At 39.4% G+C, this 20026-nt stretch overlaps 1 protein-coding gene across 3 annotated transcripts in view; it reads left to right on the top strand.

Annotated features, from left to right (window-relative positions):
- The window catches only part of LOC124790124 (protein disulfide-isomerase TMX3), a 196703-nt gene that overhangs the window by 17314 nt on the left and 159363 nt on the right, over positions 1 to 20026 (top strand). For all 3 annotated transcript variants that reach the window (XM_047257695.1, XM_047257696.1, XM_047257697.1), the window contains one exon: positions 6406 to 6445. In XM_047257695.1, the coding sequence (XP_047113651.1) occupies positions 6406 to 6445 (40 nt within the window). The remainder of the gene's footprint in view (positions 1 to 6405; positions 6446 to 20026) is intronic.

Below are 20026 nucleotides of genomic sequence, written 5' to 3' on the forward strand. Positions count from 1 at the left end.
CCACTCCCCTTGGGGAGAGGGTGGCCCAACCATGCCCGGTACCCGCAAAGATGTCTCGACAGCAGGGACAGTGGGTGAAGCATGTAACACATGGGGTGTACCATGTGACGCACCAGACTCCCCACTGCTTCTACACTCAGAGGCAGCAGCCTGAAGACGGCTGACCGCGGCCATCAACACGCTCAGCTGTTCGCGAACAGTGGCCAGCTCCTCCTGCGTCCGTACACAGCAGTCACACATCCTATCCATCCTAAGAAACCAATTTACTGTAGAGAGTTAATCAACTTTTAACTAGACTACTAATTCACTAAAGGCGTCTGATAGTTGACTAAACTGTGGTTACTAGACACTTCTTGTAGAAAACAATGAAAATAGCACTACCTGTCTCTGGACTGTATTCAAAACACACTAGCACTACTGGCACTATGGCTGACTAAAGGGACTCTCTCTGACTGTATTCAAAACAAACACGAAATCTATGGAACACTATTACTAGCACTCGGCAATTACAGCTTCCTAAAAGCAAAAACACACGGAAGAAGAAGTGACAAGTAAGAAATATACAGTTAATACTTAAATTAACATAGCTCGCTGCACAGCAGATGTCACGCTTCCTAAGGACACTGCTCCAGCTCCGCTCTATCACCGCAAGTTTCACGACCTTTGCACGGAACTTCGGGGTAGTATCTTTGTGTACACTGATGGCTCTTGGGCTGACTGTGGTGTCAGGTGTACCATTATCATTGGCACTGACGATTTTTTGTATCGACTTACAGAACACTGCTCAGTATTTACAGCAGAACCCTTCGCCCTGTATCAGGCCATGCAGTACATCCGGAGATACAGGCATTTGATTTGTGTCATATGCTCCGACTCTCTTTCTGCCCTTCAGAACCTAGGTGTGCTTCACACTGTCCATCCCTTAGTGCAGCAGATCCAGGAAACCTGTCACTTGCTCACTCTTGACGGAGCCACTCTGATGTTTATGTGGTTTCCTGGTCAGTTAAGTCTGATAGCAAATGAGGCCAATGACGCTGCTGCCAAGGCTGCAGTCCTTGTACCTCGGCCTTCTTGTTCTTCCATTCCCTCCTATGAGCTCTGTGTTGCTGTCTGTCAGCAGGTGGTGTCACTTTGGCAGCACCACTGGTTTTCCCTTCATCTGAGCAAGCTCCAAGGAATTGAGCCCCTCCCAGCGGCTTGGACGACCTCCTCTTGGCCCTATCTCGCCATGGGATCATTTTAGACAGGTTGTGTATTGGACACTACCTTTTTAGCCATTGCCATTTGTTAAGTAGGTGCTCCCCCACCACTTTGTGCTCATTGCTGTCAACCTGTGACGGTTTGCTGTTTCCTGACAGAATATCCTCCTTTAACTACTTACATTTTCATTTATGTTTGCTATCTGAGTTATCAGCCGTTTTAGTGTGAGCCGTTGACCGTGTTTCACATTTTATCCATCGTAGCAATATGGCGAAGGATATTTAATCTTTAGTTCAGGGCTTCCATTACTGTATGGCATATTTTTTGGACATTTCGCCAAGTTCCTGTTTTTGGCTGCCTTTACTTCAGTTGATTGGGTTTAACGTGTAGTCGTTTACAACTATTTTTGTTTTTTTCATGTTCTATGGTTCTGACATAGGTACATATGGCCACAGTTATTTGCGCCCCAAAACAAACACCCCCACCACAGCCAGTCCATCTGCTGCAACATAGCATTCACACTGTTAGACTAGTTGGCACTACATAGAAGTATAGGTGTGTGTGTGTGTGTGTGTGTGTGTGTGTGTGTGTGCGCGCGCGTGCGCTTTTTTTTTCCTCTAGCTCATCAAAGGATAACTCCAAAAGCTAGCAAGCTTTTTTCTTTTGTGTGCGCCAATCAATTACTCAGTGCTTCTGATTTTTGATGCGTGTTCTCTGTTATAGATACGGAAATGTTCAATCCACCGAGGTATGGTGTCATTATGTAAGTTTGCAAGAGAAAATATAGGTTAGAAATATGGGGTCTTGCATTACAGGCATTCATCGACATGAGACACTGCCTCAACTCAAAAGGAAATATGTTTGAGGAATGCTTCATTATCTGATTTGTGATTCAGCATGCCCACTGAAAAAATTCAGCAATTTGCTTAATATCTGACTTCAGAGTACATAACATTACACAAAAGCAGTAACAGGCTCTTGCATAGGACTTCATGCACAGTTAGAAACAGTACAAATAATTACATAGTGGAGCAAAGAATGCTGTGTTCATAAATTGATGTAGTCCTCTGGTATTCTTGTTTTGTCGAGTGTTTAGTCATTCTCTACGGATCTCCGTTATTCGCAAATTGATAGGACTGATGATGCTTCTCTTCTGTTCTTAGTCAGTTGGTTCACCAAGTCTTTGTATTTGATGATGAGCCTTAAACTGTGAAACACATTGTCTCCTCTTGCAGATTTGCTGTGTTGTGATGTAAGGCTTCCCAGTGTTAAAAATTCACCCAAAATACATGGCTACTCTCCACAAGCAACCTTATGGTGTATGGTGGTGGGTACTTTATGTACCGTCTACTTTCCTTGCCATTGCTAGTCTCCATTTTATATCCTCTCTACTTCGACCACCATCAGTTATTTTGCTCCCCAAATAGCAAAACTCATTTACTACTTTAAGCAGCTCGTTTCCTAATCTAATTCTCTCTGCATCACCTGATTTAATTTGACTGCATTCCATTATCCTCGTTTTGCTTTTGTTGATGTTCATCTTATGTCCTCCTTTCAGGACACTGTCCATTCCGTTCAGCTGCTCTTCCAAGTCCTTTGCTGTCTCTGACAGAATTACAATGTCATCGCCGAACCTCAAAGTTTTTAATTCTTCTCCATGGATTTTAATTCCTACTCCAAATTTTTCTTTTGTTTCCTTTACTGCTTGCTCAATATACAGATTGAATAACATCGGGGATAGGCTACAACCCTGTCTCACTCCCTTCCACTGCTTCCCTTTCATGCCCCTCGACTCTTATAACTGCCATCTGTTTTCTGTACAAATTGTAAATAGCCTTTTGCTCCCTGTATTTTATCCCTGCCACCTTCAGAATTTGAAAGAGAGTATTCCAGTCAACATTGTCAAAAGCTTTCTCTAAGTCTACAAATGCCAGAAACATAGGTTTGCCTTTCCTTAATCTTTCTTCTAAGATAAGTCGTAGGGTTAGTATTGCCTCACATGTTCCAACATTTCTACGGAATCCAAACTGATCTTCCCCAAGGTCGGCTTCTACCAGTTTCTCCATACGTCTGTAAAGAATTCGTGTTAGAATTTTGCAGCCGTGACTTATTAAACTGATAGTTCGGTAATTTTCACATCTGTCAACACCTGCTTTTTTTTGGGATTGGAATTATTATATTCTTCTTGAAGTCTGAGGGAATTTCGCCTGTCTCATACATCTTGCTCACCAGATGGTAGAGTTTTGTTAGGCCTGGCTCTCCCAAGGCTGTCAGTAGTTCTAATGGAATGTTGTCTAGTCCCGGGGCCTTGTTTCGACTTAGGTCTTTCAGTGCTCTGTCAAACTCTTCACGCAGTATCGTAGCTCCTATTTCATCTTCATCTACATTCTCTTCCATTTCCATAATATTGTCCTCAGGAACATCGCCCTTGTATAGACCCTCTATATACTCCTTTCACCTTTCTGCTTTCCCTTCTTTGCTTAGAACTGGGTTTCCATCTGAGCTCTTGATATTCATGCAAGTGGTTCTCTTTTCTCCAAAGGTATCTCTTAATTTTCTTGTAGGCAGTATCTATCTTACCCCTAGTGAGGTAAGCCTCTACATCCTCACATTTGTCCTCTAGCCATCCCTGCTTAGCCATTTTGCACTTCCTGTCGATCTCATTTTTGAGACGTTTGTATTCCTTTTTGCCTGCTTCATTTACTGCATTTTTGTATTTTCTCCTTTCATCAATTAAATTCAATATCTCTTCTGTTACCCAAGGAATTCTATTAGCCCTCGTCTTTTTACCTACTAGATCCTCTGCTACCTTCACTATTTCATATCTCAAAGCTATCCATTCTTCTTCTACTGTATTTCTTTCCCCCATTCTTGTCAATCGTTCCCTAATGCTCCCCTGAAACTCTCTACAACCTCTGGTTCTTTCAGTTTATCCAGGTTCCATCTCCTCAAATTCTCACCTACATGACCACATTTCTGGGCACTGAAGCCAAACTATGAGCAGTGGCAGCACATGGTGGTAGAGTCAACTAGGTGGGGATAAGGAGGAGGCTGGGGCAGGGAGAGGGAGGGATAACATTGTGGGGGTGAGGGACAGTGAAATGCTGCTGGGAAGTGTGCAAGGATGAGGTGGAGAGAGGGTAGGGCCACTAAGTGCAGCCAAGAGGTTAGATGACTGGGGGGGGGGGGGGGGGGGGGAGTAGTGGAAAAGGAGAGAAGTAAAAAGACTGGGTGCATTGGTGGAATATAGGGCTGTCTAGTGCTGGGATGGAGACAGGGAAGGGGCTAGATGGGTGGGGACAATGACCAACAAAGGTGGAGCTCAGGAGGGTTATTGGAATGTAGGATATATTGTGTGATACTGTCTGATATTTACTGTGAATAGTTTTATCTGGTTGTTCCAATTTAAATCTGTTCATACACATTCTTCCAGGTATATAATTGATGTGACTGCTTTCAGTGATTGTTCAGCAGTCATGTAACCATACAAAAATTAGTATCTTCACATAGTTATGCAGAGAATGTTATATTTGTTTCCAGTGAGGATTAGAAACCAGTCCCTGCACCAAGCACTGATCATCTTGTAGATCTTCATGCAGTTCACTAAAGTTTCCTAGTGTTGCGATTTCTCTGTACACAACAGAATCATCTATGAGCTGTCTCATAGAGCTCCCAATATTATCTACAAGGTTATTTATATACCTTTTGTGAACAGTAATGGAGCTGTGGCACTCCCTTATGGTGTGCCCAAAGTTAATGTCTGAAAATCCCCCCCCCCCCCGCCCCCCCTCCCATTAAGAATGACATACTGTTTCTGTTTGCTTTGAATTCCTCAACCCAATCAGGAAGCTGGTCTGATATCGCGTGTGCTCACATTTTGTTCATTAAGTGACAGTGCGAAATTGCGTCAAATGTCTTCTGGAAGTCAAGAAATGTGGAATAAGCTTGGTTGCTGGTATCTACAGCCTTCTGGGTATTGAGGACAAACAGAGCAAGCTGTGTTTGTCACAGTAATTGTTTTCAGAATGGTGTTCATTGATATACATATGAAGAAAAGTCACTATTTTTTGAATATTTACAAATTATTGTATGGAATAGAAGAAATAAATGGCTGTGCTTCAAACCTTGGTGGTCTCCAACACTCAAGCATTACTGTATCAGATGGTGGTTGGCTCTTTGCCATTTAGGAGATGGTGAATACACATATTTCCATTGCTTGTTTTGCTCTTTTGTATCAAGATCATAATGTTGCATCCTGCAGACATCCATGGTGATTCAGCAGCTACAGAAGTCACCTGGATTGTCATGTCATAGCTGCAATATCTCCTCAGCTGCCTCGGTACTGCAGGACTTTTGAATGGGTCTCAGAAGTCACAGAATCCAGTGGGTAATGTTCCATGACATATTATGTTGTGCTAGAACTGATCCGAAACGGATTTTCACTTTTTCCACTTCTGTCTTGATTGTGAGATGTCAGCATGAAGGCCTCTGCTTTTCTTGTGATTTCATTACTTCACAGAGAGTTGGTCTCCCATTTTGATCGTCCACATCCAGATCTGTTTGATCACAATGCAAGTACTCTCACTTAATTACTGTATGATGATGCATTCTTGCTGTACCCTTTAAACAACTCAGCCTGGATTGTTGCAGTATTGTTCTCTTGAATGGATTACTACGCAATAATCCACTTTATCAATGGCCTGTGCTATTTTTATTCCGCTTCTGTAGCGGCATATTACAGTATTGTGATGTGGTTATTCAGTGTGTACCAGGACTGCAGACATAAAAAAAGAGAGAGAACACTACTTAATTTTTTGTGGTGATAATAACTTTGACTACCCCTTGTTTATACTCCATATGTACTGAAATAAATTTTTTGTAACCTTGACATGTACTATTAATTTAATATGGTGCTGTATGAATTGTATGTACATGAAATGCTGACAGAATTAAATAAAAAATGATAATGTTAAATGTCTCGTATTGGAGGAGTCCACCCTGTTACTACCACAGTTGTGATCTAAGATGCCACTAATCCCCTGTTAGTTTTGTTATCAGTAATTTTTGATTCCATTGTCAGTAGGTTTGCTTTTTCCTATCTCAACTTCCAGTTGGTGAGTATTTTATGTTTTACATGAATATATGTTATTGTAATCATTTACTTATGATTATTCTCTTCTTTAAGCAGTTCTCAATATGTTCCAGATTTTTGGATGTTCGGAAAGATGGCCAGTGGCTAGTAATGGTGAGCTTCTGCATATTTGTCTTAAGTTGATGTCATAATTATTGATAGAAATTTTTAAATGTATTGAATCAATAGAGAAAAACTGCAATGCTGGCCATTAAAATTGTGACACTAAGAATGATACTGAATAGTGAAGTTTTACTTACTCTGTATCTGCAGTACAGTAGGAAGGATATATGATTCTCTTTGTAGTTGATTTTCGGGAACACAGTGTGCAAAATGCAGTAAACAGAGCTGCCACCTTTGGCAGTAACAGTGCCTCTGACCTGGCTGGGTGTTGAGTGGAGCTGAGCTCAGATGACAGATAAAAGTATATCATTCCATGCCAGAATTCATCAATCTTAGTGGCAGGCAAGTAGTGGCATGCCAGTCTCTTACACAACCCGATGTTTCCAGTAGACTAGAGATCTGGAGAAAGTGCTAATCAGGGAAATAGTGGAATAAAGAATACTGAGGTAGGTCAGCACAAAGGGGCAGTATGCGGTCTTCAGTTAACGTATTGAAATATGTCATGGAGTCCTCAAAGATAGGTCACAGCCACCAGCCTTAAGTCGCCACGAATATAACACTGTTACATTACTGGCTGCGCAAACCCGAAGTGACCATGTTGTGTACGCAGTGTCACACCATTCCGTCATGCTAGGTGCTAGGCCTTTACGATGTTGACAAATACACTCAGCCAATGTTTGTTCTCCTCTGGATTCTACATGCATGGATACATCAAACGTGATGATGGGGAACTGTTGTTCTTGTGAAAAGACCACATATTGCTCCTCTTGTTTCCAGTGTTGTGGAGCATGCATCTGTCAACACACCTCTCACTGCTACCGCATACAGTGAAGTGGTAACAGTGGCTGCTGCGCTGACAGTCTGTGGTGCTCCAGATGTTGTCACACTGCCCGTGTGGATACTTGCGTTTTTGTAAAAGACTTCCTGACTTGTCTTATTGACATAGCAAACCATATGTTTGTCTTCTGGAGCACTAGTTACATCGTGCCATTGAGATCCTGCATGGCTTTGAGTACAGTTTTCCTAAACCCCTTTATTCCATATTCATGTGACAGTTTTGGGTCCCAACAAATGCTATAATCAGTGTTACGGAGTAATAAATTGCAATCTTGATAGGCCACAGTCCCATGACTGTTGGGTTTGGATTAGGGATGGGAAAACCAATCAGTTAATACAGATACCAGTTATTCACAACTAAAATACTAGTATTTTTTTTGGTATTTGTGTGATCTGTGTTACAACAGGTGTGTTTTTTATTTTTTACTAATAAATGAGTAAAAAACTGAAATATCAATTAGCCATAGCAGCAGTGCAAAAATTTTTTATTTTTAAAAACACTTGTTTTAATTAATTTTTATTTGTAAAATTTGCATTGGTTTCAAATATTGCATTATAATAGGATAGGGGGGAAAGCAATCATTGCTATTTTAATTACAATGCTGAAAGACACGAGCAACAAACACATGGTGTTAGAATAGGGACAGCACTGCTGAGACAAAAGCATCTTTGTTGTCGTGTGTGGCTTAAGGTGTGCGTATAAGTCCATTGTGCAAGACTTGCCCCCCCCCCCCCTTCCCGCTCCCCCCCCCCCCCCCCCCCCCCCCCCCCCCTGGTCTATACGGTAGTTTCTCGCTCTCATCACTGGACATTCATTACATTGCGAAATGGCACTAATGCTAGTACAATGTTTTTTTTTCCGATTAAAAGATTAAAGATTTGCCTGCCATTCCTATGAAATAATAAAACAGAAAGGAAATTATGGTAACAGTAATAAATTAAAAACTTAACAGTTCATTCGTATAATTGTGTAGGCTTCCGTGGCCAGAGTTAGTTGACATATTAAGTTTTCTTAGTGCCATACCGCGTCACAATGTAAAAACTATACTGGTCAATCAAATGTTTTGGCCATAGTTACAGTAGCTTTCTTCCAGGTCTACTGTTGTGCTTTCACAGTGTTGAGTTGCTTACATTTTGTCATTGCTATTCACTGAGCATGACATTATGTAACAATTTAAAAGTTGGTTGTTATCATTGGTCACTTGAGGCAGAAGGAGCAGGAACTTTTGTATAATAGGTCACTATAGTGGAGGGAGTGGGTATCTGATGTTACCTAATTCATTCATAGTTAAAAATGGAAACTAGCTGATCTGCTGGCTGTGTCTATATAATATGGCTGTGTGTCCTTGTAGCCATTGAAAATGGACAAATTAACAGGAGAGATAGAGTTCTTCAATTACTTATCATGTTTCAAGAAAAGCAGCAAATGGTGGATGGACTAAGTTTTCATTTATTTGCCTATTTCATTTAATATTTTGATTCTACATAACTTAAAACTGAGTCAAAGTTTTTCAATCTTTGTTTGATTTCTATGTTTATTACAAGAAATAGTAGGAATAAAATAACGAAAAACTGGTCGTTTCAGAAACTGGTTATTTCGAGCAGCTTTAACATGGAGGTCAACTGGCATGGAAAAAAAATATAACTAAAAACTGTTTTGTCTCCACAATGACCGCCATCCCAAATGCAGATATGTCCTGGTACACATTTCTCCATATCACATGATCCCCTCAGAACCAACAAACATTCAAATGTGATTTCTGAAGGAGAAGCCAACTGCATATTCTTTGGAATGAAGAATGTGCCTACCTACCATCTGTGGTTACACATAAGTGCTAATCTTTTGCATATTCAGGCACTTGGTACACTTTATGCCAATTTGATGTTTGTTGCATGCCTTCATGGTGTTGCAATTTTAGTGGCAAGCAGTGTACTTGCCAGGGGTACTTACTGACCAATATGACATGGAAAATAAATATTCTTAGTAGTGGGCAAGTTTTGGAGACCTGAGTTCTTGGACGGGATAGTGTAAACATCATTGTATCAGACCTTACAGTCCTGAACAGATCTCCTTGCCATGAGGTTCTTATTGACCTCATTTCAAGGCTTTGTTTATAGAGCTCCTAGTACTATCTACACAAATTCAATTGCTGACTAGATGTTTTCAATAGAAGGGAGAGAGAGAGACAATTCGAGCTACATACCAACTCATGCACAACCATTGTTGAGCTTTTTATATTTGTATGACAGCCACCAAGTTGTCTATAAAGATTGCTGAACATAGAGTGCACACTATCCTGTTCCAGAGCAGACTTGCCAACCTAATACTCATGACTTTTGAGCATGTTTGTATCATATGGTATCTAGATTCTCCATCTCGATAAATACTTCCACAAAATTGCGTAGATGGAAAGTTGCTCTGCGACATGAGATTATTCCTCAGAGTTCATTTGAGCTGAATTCATAATAATGTTTACATTAAGTGTAACTAATTAATTGCTCACGAATATACAGATATTATCAGTTCATTGATATCATTCATAAATTAACAAATTTAGCTCCTGTCTTGTGAAGCCTCTCACTTGTCCTATTTTCATCTGCTATTTTATTTTACATGTTTAGTTCCGCAGGACCAAATTGAGGAGCAAATCTCCATGTTCATGCAATGAGTCAGTACATGAAATTAACAGCAGAAAAGTAATTATAGATAAACTAAAATTACAATAATCCTATGCAGATGACAATTTGCTGAGAATGAGTCAAGGGGCATGAAAGGGAAGCAGTGGTTGGGAAGGGAGTGAGACAGGGTTGTAGCCTCTCCCTGATGTTATTCAATCTGTATATTGAGCAAGCAGTAAAGGAAACAAAAGAAAAATTTGGAGAAGGTATTAAAATCTATGGAGGAGAAATAAAAACTTTGAGGTTCACCGATGACATTGTAATTCTGTCAGAGACAGCAAAGGACTTGGAAGAGCAGTTGAATGGAATGAACAGTGTCTTGAAGGGAGGGTATAAGATGAACATCAACAAAAGCAAAACGAGGATAATGGAATGTAGTCGAATTAAGTCGGGTGATGCTGAGGGAATTAGATTAGGAAATGAGACACGTAAAGTAGTAAAGGATTTTTGCTATTTGGGGAGCAAAGTAAATGATGGTCGAAGTAGAGAGGATATGAAATGTAGACTGGCAATGGCAAGGAAAGCTTTTCTGAAGAAGAGAAATTTGTTAACATTGAGTATAGATTTAAGTGTCAGGAAGTCGTTTCTGAAAGTATTTGTATGGAGTGTAGCCATGTATGGAAGTGAAACATGGACGATAAATAGTTTAGACAAGAAGAGAATAGAAGCTTTCGAAATGTGGTGCTACAGAAGAATGCTGAAGATTAGATGGGTAGATCACATAACTAATGAGGAGGTACTGAATAGGATTGGGGAGAAGAGGAGTTTGTGGCACAACTTGACTAGAAGAAGGGATCGGTTGGTAGGACATATTCTGAGGCATCAAGGGATCACCAATTTAGTATTGGAGGGCAGCGTGGAGGGTAAAAACCGTAGAGGGAGACCAAGAGATGAATACACTAAGCAGATTCAGAAGGATGTAGGCTGCAGTACGTACTGAGAGATGAAGCAGCTTGCACAGGATAGAGTAGCATGGAGAGCTGCATCAAACCAGTCTCAGGACTGAAGACCACAACAACAACAACAACGTACCAGCATAATCAACAATCACAGTGATTAGCTTAATTTTCTCCGATAACTCCACAGTAATAGCAGTAGTGAGCCATGAGGAAATTTCAGTTTGTACTTGAAAGTACGAGTGTTACTGCTAAGATCTTTTAATTATTGTGGTAGGTTGTTGCAAATGAGTGCAGCAGAATACTGAATACCTTTCTGCACAAGAGACAAGAAGCAGTGACTCAAATGCAGATTGGGATTCTGTCTAGCCTTTGTTAACTGAGTAAAAGCTGCCAATTCTTGGGAATAAGCTCATAATGTTAACAAAAAATGACATTAAGGAAAATTTGTATCGAGAAGCCAGTGTCAGAATTCCCAAACTGCCAACAGGGCTTGACTAAAGGTTAACAAACTTGCTCCATATATTGCTCATGCTGCCCATTTTTGAACCAAACCCTTTGTATATGTGAAGAATTACCCATAATATAATATTGTATGTCATAAGCAAATGAAAATAAGCAGAATAGACTAATTTTTGTGTTGGACTATCACTTGTTGCTAATACTGATCCAAAGACAAATATAGATACATCCAGCTTTTGAAGAATATCCTGAACTTGGACTTTCCATGACAGCTTTCCATCTGTCTAAAATACCTAGAAATTGGAATTGTCCAGATTTACTAATATGCACATTCTGTGTAATTGGAATTGTCAGTTCTACTAGAACTGTGTGTTACAAACTGTAAAAACTGAGTCTTACTCTGATTTTACCATCAGTATACTTTGTACTAACCACCAAAATGTCTTGAACTGCAATACATGATACACTGCGTATGTTGCTCTGATCATCCTTCATTAACAAGTTATTGTCATCAGCAAACAGAAGTATTTTAAAATCACCCGTCATATTAGAAAGTGTGTAATTTTGCTGTGAATTTGATGGTTTTTTTGACTTTCAGAAAATTTGTGTGATATGGAATAAGGCAGAAGTGTAGAGGTTACAATTTTAAATTGTTGATATTATAAATGTTAATGTTGCTTCATGTTTCTTGTGCACAACAAATGAACTTTCTACTTGTAGGACAGCCAGCACCAAGTTGTTGGGGATGTTTATTGGTATGACTTAAGAGGCTACGGTGCCATGCCTACCTTTTCCTTGCTCCACAACATGTCTTTTCATCTGTCAGCCTTCTGGACACGACCCATTTAATCTCCTCCGCTTTTTTTGTTTTTCCTTCCTCAATTGGTTTTAGAATATTTCTTCATTCCCACCATTTAAGTTGCTTTATTTATATTTCGTAGTATTATTTCCACATATAATTTTCTTTTCTTCTTGGATGATGATGATGATGATGATGATGATGATGATGATGATCTCTTCAAGGATTTTCAAACTCACAAACAAAATCATTCCCATCTTTTTTGAGGTCTTCTGATATCTCTTTTTCCATTCGATTTGTAGTTCAGGATCTTTTTTTCTGTGACCTAGTGTTCTCGTGGGGTGTTGTCTCCAATCTTCATGATATTTTTGAATTTTTTCATTCATTCTTAAAAATATATTAATTCTGTTCTAATATATTTGTTTCTAATCACATCTCTTCTTGTGGAACACTTCGTCTTTCTTAGGAACCTCATTCTACTGTTTGAATGTGTAATTTTTTTTTTACTCAGCTTTCACTTCCATAGGATAACACAGTTACTGCCATTACTTTAGAGAATTTCATGATGATTTCTTTTTGTACTTTATGGCTCAGTGTTCTGCTAATGGTACCACTGACAGCTTGGAATTTTTGTTTTCAATATCTCACTCAAAATCAAAACTTAAAGCACAGCCTAAATAAGAAATTTGAGACATTTGTTCTAAAAGTGAATTATCAAGTACAATTTTCATTTGACTGGATATTTTCCTTGGAATTCCATCATTTTTGTTTTGTTGCTAGAAATTTTAAAATTGTACGCCTTGCAAATTTTGTTCAGCTGGTATACTGATCTTTGAAGGTCATCTTCATTCTTTTGAGTGATAACAATCTCATCAGAAAACAAACGTACATTCAGGTATTCCTCATTCATTATCTTAATTCCTTGGTTTACTTTACATTTCCATTTGCAAAGAATGAAGTCAATGTAAATATTAAAAAGGGTATGTGGCAGTCCACACCCTTGTCTAACAGCCAGGTTAATAATTATTTCTCCTGGTCGATTCCTACCTGTATTCATTACAGTTGGTGTAGTTTTGTAAAGACTTTTCACTACCTCTATTAGGTGAGAAGAACATTCATATTCAAACATCCTCCGTAGGTTATCATGGCTTACATGGTCAAAAGCTTTATTGTTGATAAAGGCCGTATGGGTGTCTATATTAAATTCTGTTTTTCTAATTGTTTTTATTGCAAACACATTGTCTATGCATGCACAACCTGATTTAAATCCGTTTTGTTCTTCAGAAATAATTGCTTCTGTGATATTCTTCATCTTGATTATCTTTGAGTATAATTTGTAGCCAGTATTTAGAAGACTGGTGCCACAGTAGTTTTTACAGACATTATGTTTGCCTTATTTGAAAAGAGAGATTACTTCTGCTGTATTGCTGTATACCAAGGGACTGGGATCTTGCAGTTTGTCCAACAGCGCTTTATTAGTTGTAAAAATTTTTTATCTAGTAACAATTCTCCATATTTGATTAGCTCTGGATTTATATAATCTATTCCAGTAGTTTTTGTGTTCTTCATGCCTCTTGTAGTCCATCCATAGTAATTGGATCTACTACTTCATTGTACACCACAAGTCTATATAGCCATTGTTCATTAGGTATAATGTTCAGTGAGACAGTGCCTTTTTCTTCCTTGTTGAGGGCTTTTGTGACCTTGTATACACATTGCTGTCTATTGTGTACAACATGTTCTAAGACACTTATGAATAAGTCCCTTTATTTGTTTTGCAGCATTCCTTTTTATTTTGTACATTTTCCAACTTTATGTTTTTGTCTGTAGAAACTTCAAATACACTATTCATTTTTCTTTAATGCTTCTTTAATTTCTGTGTTCCAAATTCTGAATCGCTTTTTCCCACCTCTCTTCTTCCTTTTACCAAGTGTTTCAGTGATACAGGTTTTGATATTATTTCATTCTATATCAGTGTCTTCATTCACTGGTGGTGAAGGAAGCTTTTCATGGAGTCTGTAGTGATAATGTTTCCTAATACTATATTCCAACAGGAGATGTTCTTTGAACAACTCATGTTGTGGCTTCTTGTGGAGTTTGTCTTCTTCCATTTTGTAGTAGCCTTATCTTACTGCTTAAAAGGAAGTGCTCACTACCTATGTCGCTGTCTCTCCTCCTTATTCTTCACCATCTTTATTTTCCACTCTGGTCTCTCTTCCATTATCAGTAAACTTAAGCTGGCAAAGTGCTTCATGGTGTAATAATTGTTTTGAAACTCGTATATCTTTAGTGCAAGTCTTGGATTATCATTAAAAATAATTAAGATGTAGTATTAAGTCTTTTTGCTGCTCACTGGAGGAATATTACAGTTCACAAATATTTTTTATTTGTATTGAAAGGTCATTTTCATCAGACAAATAAATGCCACTAATTTGTAGATGAAACAGAATATGGGCTACATTGTCAAGCCTGTTATTAATTTTGATATAATACTGCTACAAGTGGTGAAATGTGACTTGTCTTAGTAATTTAGAATTTGTGGAATTATTAGGAAGAAAAAGAACAAATTTTTATTTAACACACGTCTGCCAAAGTGTGCCGTGGGTGCAGCCAGATTTTCTATTGTGTACAACATGTTCTAAGACACTTATGAATAAGTCCCTTTATTTGTTTTGCAGCATTCCTTTTTATTTTGTACATTTTCCAACTTTATGTTTTTGTCTGTAGAAACTTCAAATACACTATTCATTTTTCTTTAATGCTTCTTTAATTTCTGTGTTCCAAATTCTGAATCGCTTTTTCCCACCTCTCTTCTTCCTTTTACCAAGTGTTTCAGTGATACAGGTTTTGATATTATTTCATTCTATATCAGTGTCTTCATTCACTGGTGGTGAAGGAAGCTTTTCATGGAGTCTGTAGTGATAATGTTTCCTAATACTATATTCCAACAGGAGATGTTCTTTGAACAACTCATGTTGTGGCTTCTTGTGGAGTTTGTCTTCTTCCATTTTGTAGTAGCCTTATCTTACTGCTTAAAAGGAAGTGCTCACTACCTATGTCGCTGTCTCTCCTCCTTATTCTTCACCATCTTTATTTTCCACTCTGGTCTCTCTTCCATTATCAGTAAACTTAAGCTGGCAAAGTGCTTCATGGTGTAATAATTGTTTTGAAACTCGTATATCTTTAGTGCAAGTCTTGGATTATCATTAAAAATAATTAAGATGTAGTATTAAGTCTTTTTGCTGCTCACTGGAGGAATATTACAGTTCACAAATATTTTTTATTTGTATTGAAAGGTCATTTTCATCAGACAAATAAATGCCACTAATTTGTAGATGAAACAGAATATGGGCTACATTGTCAAGCCTGTTATTAATTTTGATATAATACTGCTACAAGTGGTGAAATGTGACTTGTCTTAGTAATTTAGAATTTGTGGAATTATTAGGAAGAAAAAGAACAAATTTTTATTTAACACACGTCTGCCAAAGTGTGCCGTGGGTGCAGCCAGATTTTCTATTGTGTACAACATGTTCTAAGACACTTATGAATAAGTCCCTTTATTTGTTTTGCAGCATTCCTTTTTATTTTGTACATTTTCCAACTTTATGTTTTTGTCTGTAGAAACTTCAAATACACTATTCATTTTTCTTTAATGCTTCTTTAATTTCTGTGTTCCAAATTCTGAATCGCTTTTTCCCACCTCTCTTCTTCCTTTTACCAAGTGTTTCAGTGATACAGGTTTTGATATTATTTCATTCTATATCAGTGTCTTCATTCACTGGTGGTGAAGGAAGCTTTTCATGGAGTCTGTAGTGATAATGTTTCCTAATACTATATTCCAACAGGAGATGTTCTTTGAACAACTCATGTTGTGGCTTCTTGTGGAGTTTGTCTTCTTCCATTTTGTAGTAGCCTTATCTTACTGCTTAAAAGGAAGTGCTCACTACCTATGTCGCTGTCTCTCCTCCTTATTCTTCACCATCTTTATTTTCCACTCTGGTCTCTCTTCCATTATCAGTAAACTTAAGCTGGCAAAGTGCTTCATGGTGTAATAATTGTTTTGAAACTCGTATATCTTTAGTGCAAGTCTTGGATTATCATTAAAAATAATTAAGATGTAGTATTAAGTCTTTTTGCTGCTCACTGGAGGAATATTACAGTTCACAAATATTTTTTATTTGTATTGAAAGGTCATTTTCATCAGACAAATAAATGCCACTAATTTGTAGATGAAACAGAATATGGGCTACATTGTCAAGCCTGTTATTAATTTTGATATAATACTGCTACAAGTGGTGAAATGTGACTTGTCTTAGTAATTTAGAATTTGTGGAATTATTAGGAAGAAAAAGAACAAATTTTTATTTAACACACGTCTGCCAAAGTGTGCCGTGGGTGCAGCCAGATTTTCTCCACGACTTATTGTTCATTAGTAGCACTAAGAGTATCCCTTCCTGTGACAGTTGATGAGGGAGAGGATTAGTGTCAGTTGATGATGGAAAGGATTACTGTATCAGAAAGTGTCATCTTTTGGTTGCTGTAGTTCCTCTTATTTTTGTGCTTGCTAAGAAACTCTGGAGAGGAATTCCACCTTACGGAAGACACAATTTTATAGATTTGTTACCCAAACATGTTTCAGGACTTTTGTCCTTTCCTCCATGGGTTTTTTGTGTACTTTGTGTGTGAAAAATTATTATTACATGTTAAACTCTTGTGTAGGTGATATGAATTTTTAGCTCTTAAGTATTTAGATTTGCGTAGGAGCAGTTTTTAGGTGTCAAATATTTTACATTATTCTACAAACAATGGAAAATCGAGGATGGAATGTAACAGTATTATGAAAAGGGAAGTTGCTGCTCACCATATAGCGGAGATGCTGAGTCGCAGATAGGCACAACAAAAATACTGTCACAAATCACACACACACACACACACACACACACACACACACACGCACGCACGCTCTCTCTCTCTCTCTCTCTCTCTCTCTCTCTCTCTCTCTCTCTCTCTCTCTCTCGACTGCAGCAGTCTCAGGCAACTGAAACCACGCTGCGAGCAGCAGCACCAGTGCATGATGGGAGTGCTGACTGGGTGGGGGTAAGGAGGAAGCTGGGGTGGGGAGGGGGAGGGATAGTGTGGTGGGGATGGTGGACAGTGAAGTGCTGCAGGTTAGACAGAGGGCTGGGGAGAAGTAGGGAAAGGGGGGGGGGTAGTGGGAAAGGAGAGAAGTAAAAAGACTGAGTGTGATGGTGGAATGACAGCTGTGTAGTGCTGTAGTGGGAATAGGGAAGGGGCTAGATGGGTGAGAACAGTGACTAATGAAGGTTGAGGCCAGGAGCGTTATGGGAACATAGGACGTATTGCAGGGAGAGTTCCCACCTGCGCAGTTCAGGAAAGCTGGTTTTGGTGGGAAGAATCCATATGGCACTGATTGTGAAGCAGTCATTGAAATGAAGGATGTCATGTTTGGCAGCTTGTTCAGCAACAGGGTGGTCCACTTGTTTCTTGGCTACAGTTTGTCGTTGGCCGTTCATGTTGACAGACAGCTTTTTGGTTGCCATGGCCACATAGAATGCAGCACAGTGGTTGCAGCTTAGCTTGTAGATCACATGACTGGTTTCGCTGGTAGCCCTGCCTATGATGAGATGGGTGATGTTTGTGACCGGACTGGGGTAGGTGTTGGTGGGAGGATGTATAGGACAGGTCTTGCATCTAGGTCCATTACTGGGGTATGAGTCACAAGGTATGGGATTGGGAGCAGGGGTTGTGTAAGGATAGACAAGTATATTGTGTAATTTCAGTGGATGGCGGAATACCACTGTGGGAGGGGTGGGAAGGATAGTGGGCAGGACATTTCTCATTTCAGGGCATGATGAGAGGTGATCGAAACCCTGGCAGAGGATATAATTCAGTTGCTCCAGTCCTGGGTGGTACTGCATTATGAGGGGAGTGCTCCTCTGTGGCAGGACGGTGGGACTTTGGTAGATGGTGGGAGACTTTAAAAGTCCCACCGTCTGGCCACAGAGGAACATTCCCCTTGTAACCCAGTATCTCCCAGGACTGGAGCAACTGTATTACATCCTCTGCCAGGGTTTTGACTACCTCTCGTCGTGCCCTGAAATGAGAAATGTCCTGCCCACTATCCTTCCCACAGTTGTATTCCACCATCCACGGAACCTACACAATATGCTTGTCCATCCTTACACAACTCCTGCTCCCCCTTACCTCATGGCACAGACCCCTGTAATAGACCTAGATGCAAGACCTGTCCTATACATCCTCTCACCATCACCTTCTTCAGTCCGGTCACAAACATCACCCATCCCATCATAGGGAGGGCTACCAGTGAAACCAGTCATGTGATCTACAAGCTAAGCTGCAACCACTGTGCTGCGTTCCATGTGGCCATGACCACCAAAAAGCTGTCTGTCAACGTTAATGGCTGCTGACAAACTGTGGCCAAGAAACAAGTGGACCACCCTGTTGCTGAACATGCTGCCAAACATGACACCCTTCATTTCAATGACTGCTTCACAATCTGTGCCATATGGTTTCTTCCCACCAACACCAGCTTTCCTGAATTGTGCAGATGGGAACTCTCTCTGCAATACAGCCTATGTTCCTGTAACATTCCCGGCCTCAACCTTCATTAGTCACTGTCCTCAACCACCCAGCCTCTTCCCTGTTCCACTTCAGCACTACACATCCATCATTCCACCATCACACTCAGTCTTTTTACTTCTCTCCTTTCCCACTACTCCCCCCCTCCCCACCTCTCCCCTGGTGTGTACGCGCGTGAGCGTGTGCTTGTGCGTGTGTCTACATCTATTGTTGATGAAGGCCTTAATGGCTGAAAGCTTTATTTGCGACTATCTTTTTGTTGTGCCTACCTGCGACTCAGCATCTCTGCTATATGGTGATTAGCAACTTTCCTTTTCATAATACTGTTGCATTATTCTTCTCATGTTAGATGGTTGAGCAATATCACTGAGTTGAGGCACTGTATGTTGTTCACTTACACTGGGCTCAAAGATTTAGGTCTAGGATTCTAAATTTGGAAACAATTTGGGTATGTATTTGTTCACTCACCTCATGTACGCCTGCTTGTCATCTTCAAATGACGAAACTTCTTGTAATTTTTTGTTTTTTGTTCATTTCAGACTGAGAATCGCTATGTATTGCATTATGTAATGTATCTTCAACATTTCGCAGCCCTGTCAGCAACTGTATAAATATTAATTTTAATAATCAACAGCCTCAGTTGCACCGTTTACCTAGAATTTACCTAGGTTTCAGTTGTGATAACCCAACCTTCTTCAGAATAACAGTAACTACCCATTGTCCATAGTGGACATCGCCAAGCTAAAACTACAAATCCATAAATTATCGTCAGACTATAATACTTATCTGGAACTGCCTCGGCCCCACTCCGCAACTGCAATGCGGGAGCCACGAGTGCTGTACTGGAGTTCCAGTCTGATGATAATTTATGGATTTGTAGTTTTAGCTTGACAATGTCCACTATGGATAAACGGTAGTGACTGTTATTCTGAAGAATGTTGGGTTATCCCGAGTGAAACCTTGGTAAGCGGTGCAACTGAGGCTGTTGATTATTAAAATTAAAATTATGTAGTGTGTTGCTTATGCTTTTCTATTTTTTTATGTCGTAGTCTTGCTTTCCTTATTTGTATTGTGTTAAAACACTTATTTCCTTTGATGTACTTAGTTCTTGCTGTTACTCATGCATTTTGATAAAATTTATCAGTTAAACACTTCCCAAACATGAAATGAAACAAATTAACCTCATATAGCTATAGCAACACATGAAATGAATGCAGAAACCTTGTACTTTGTTGATAAATTACATCAAATTAAAAGAAAATCATAAGTTCTGAG

This window comes from Schistocerca piceifrons, chromosome 3 (genome assembly GCF_021461385.2).
Source record: "Schistocerca piceifrons isolate TAMUIC-IGC-003096 chromosome 3, iqSchPice1.1, whole genome shotgun sequence".
In the NCBI taxonomy this organism is placed as follows: domain Eukaryota; kingdom Metazoa; phylum Arthropoda; class Insecta; order Orthoptera; family Acrididae; genus Schistocerca; species Schistocerca piceifrons.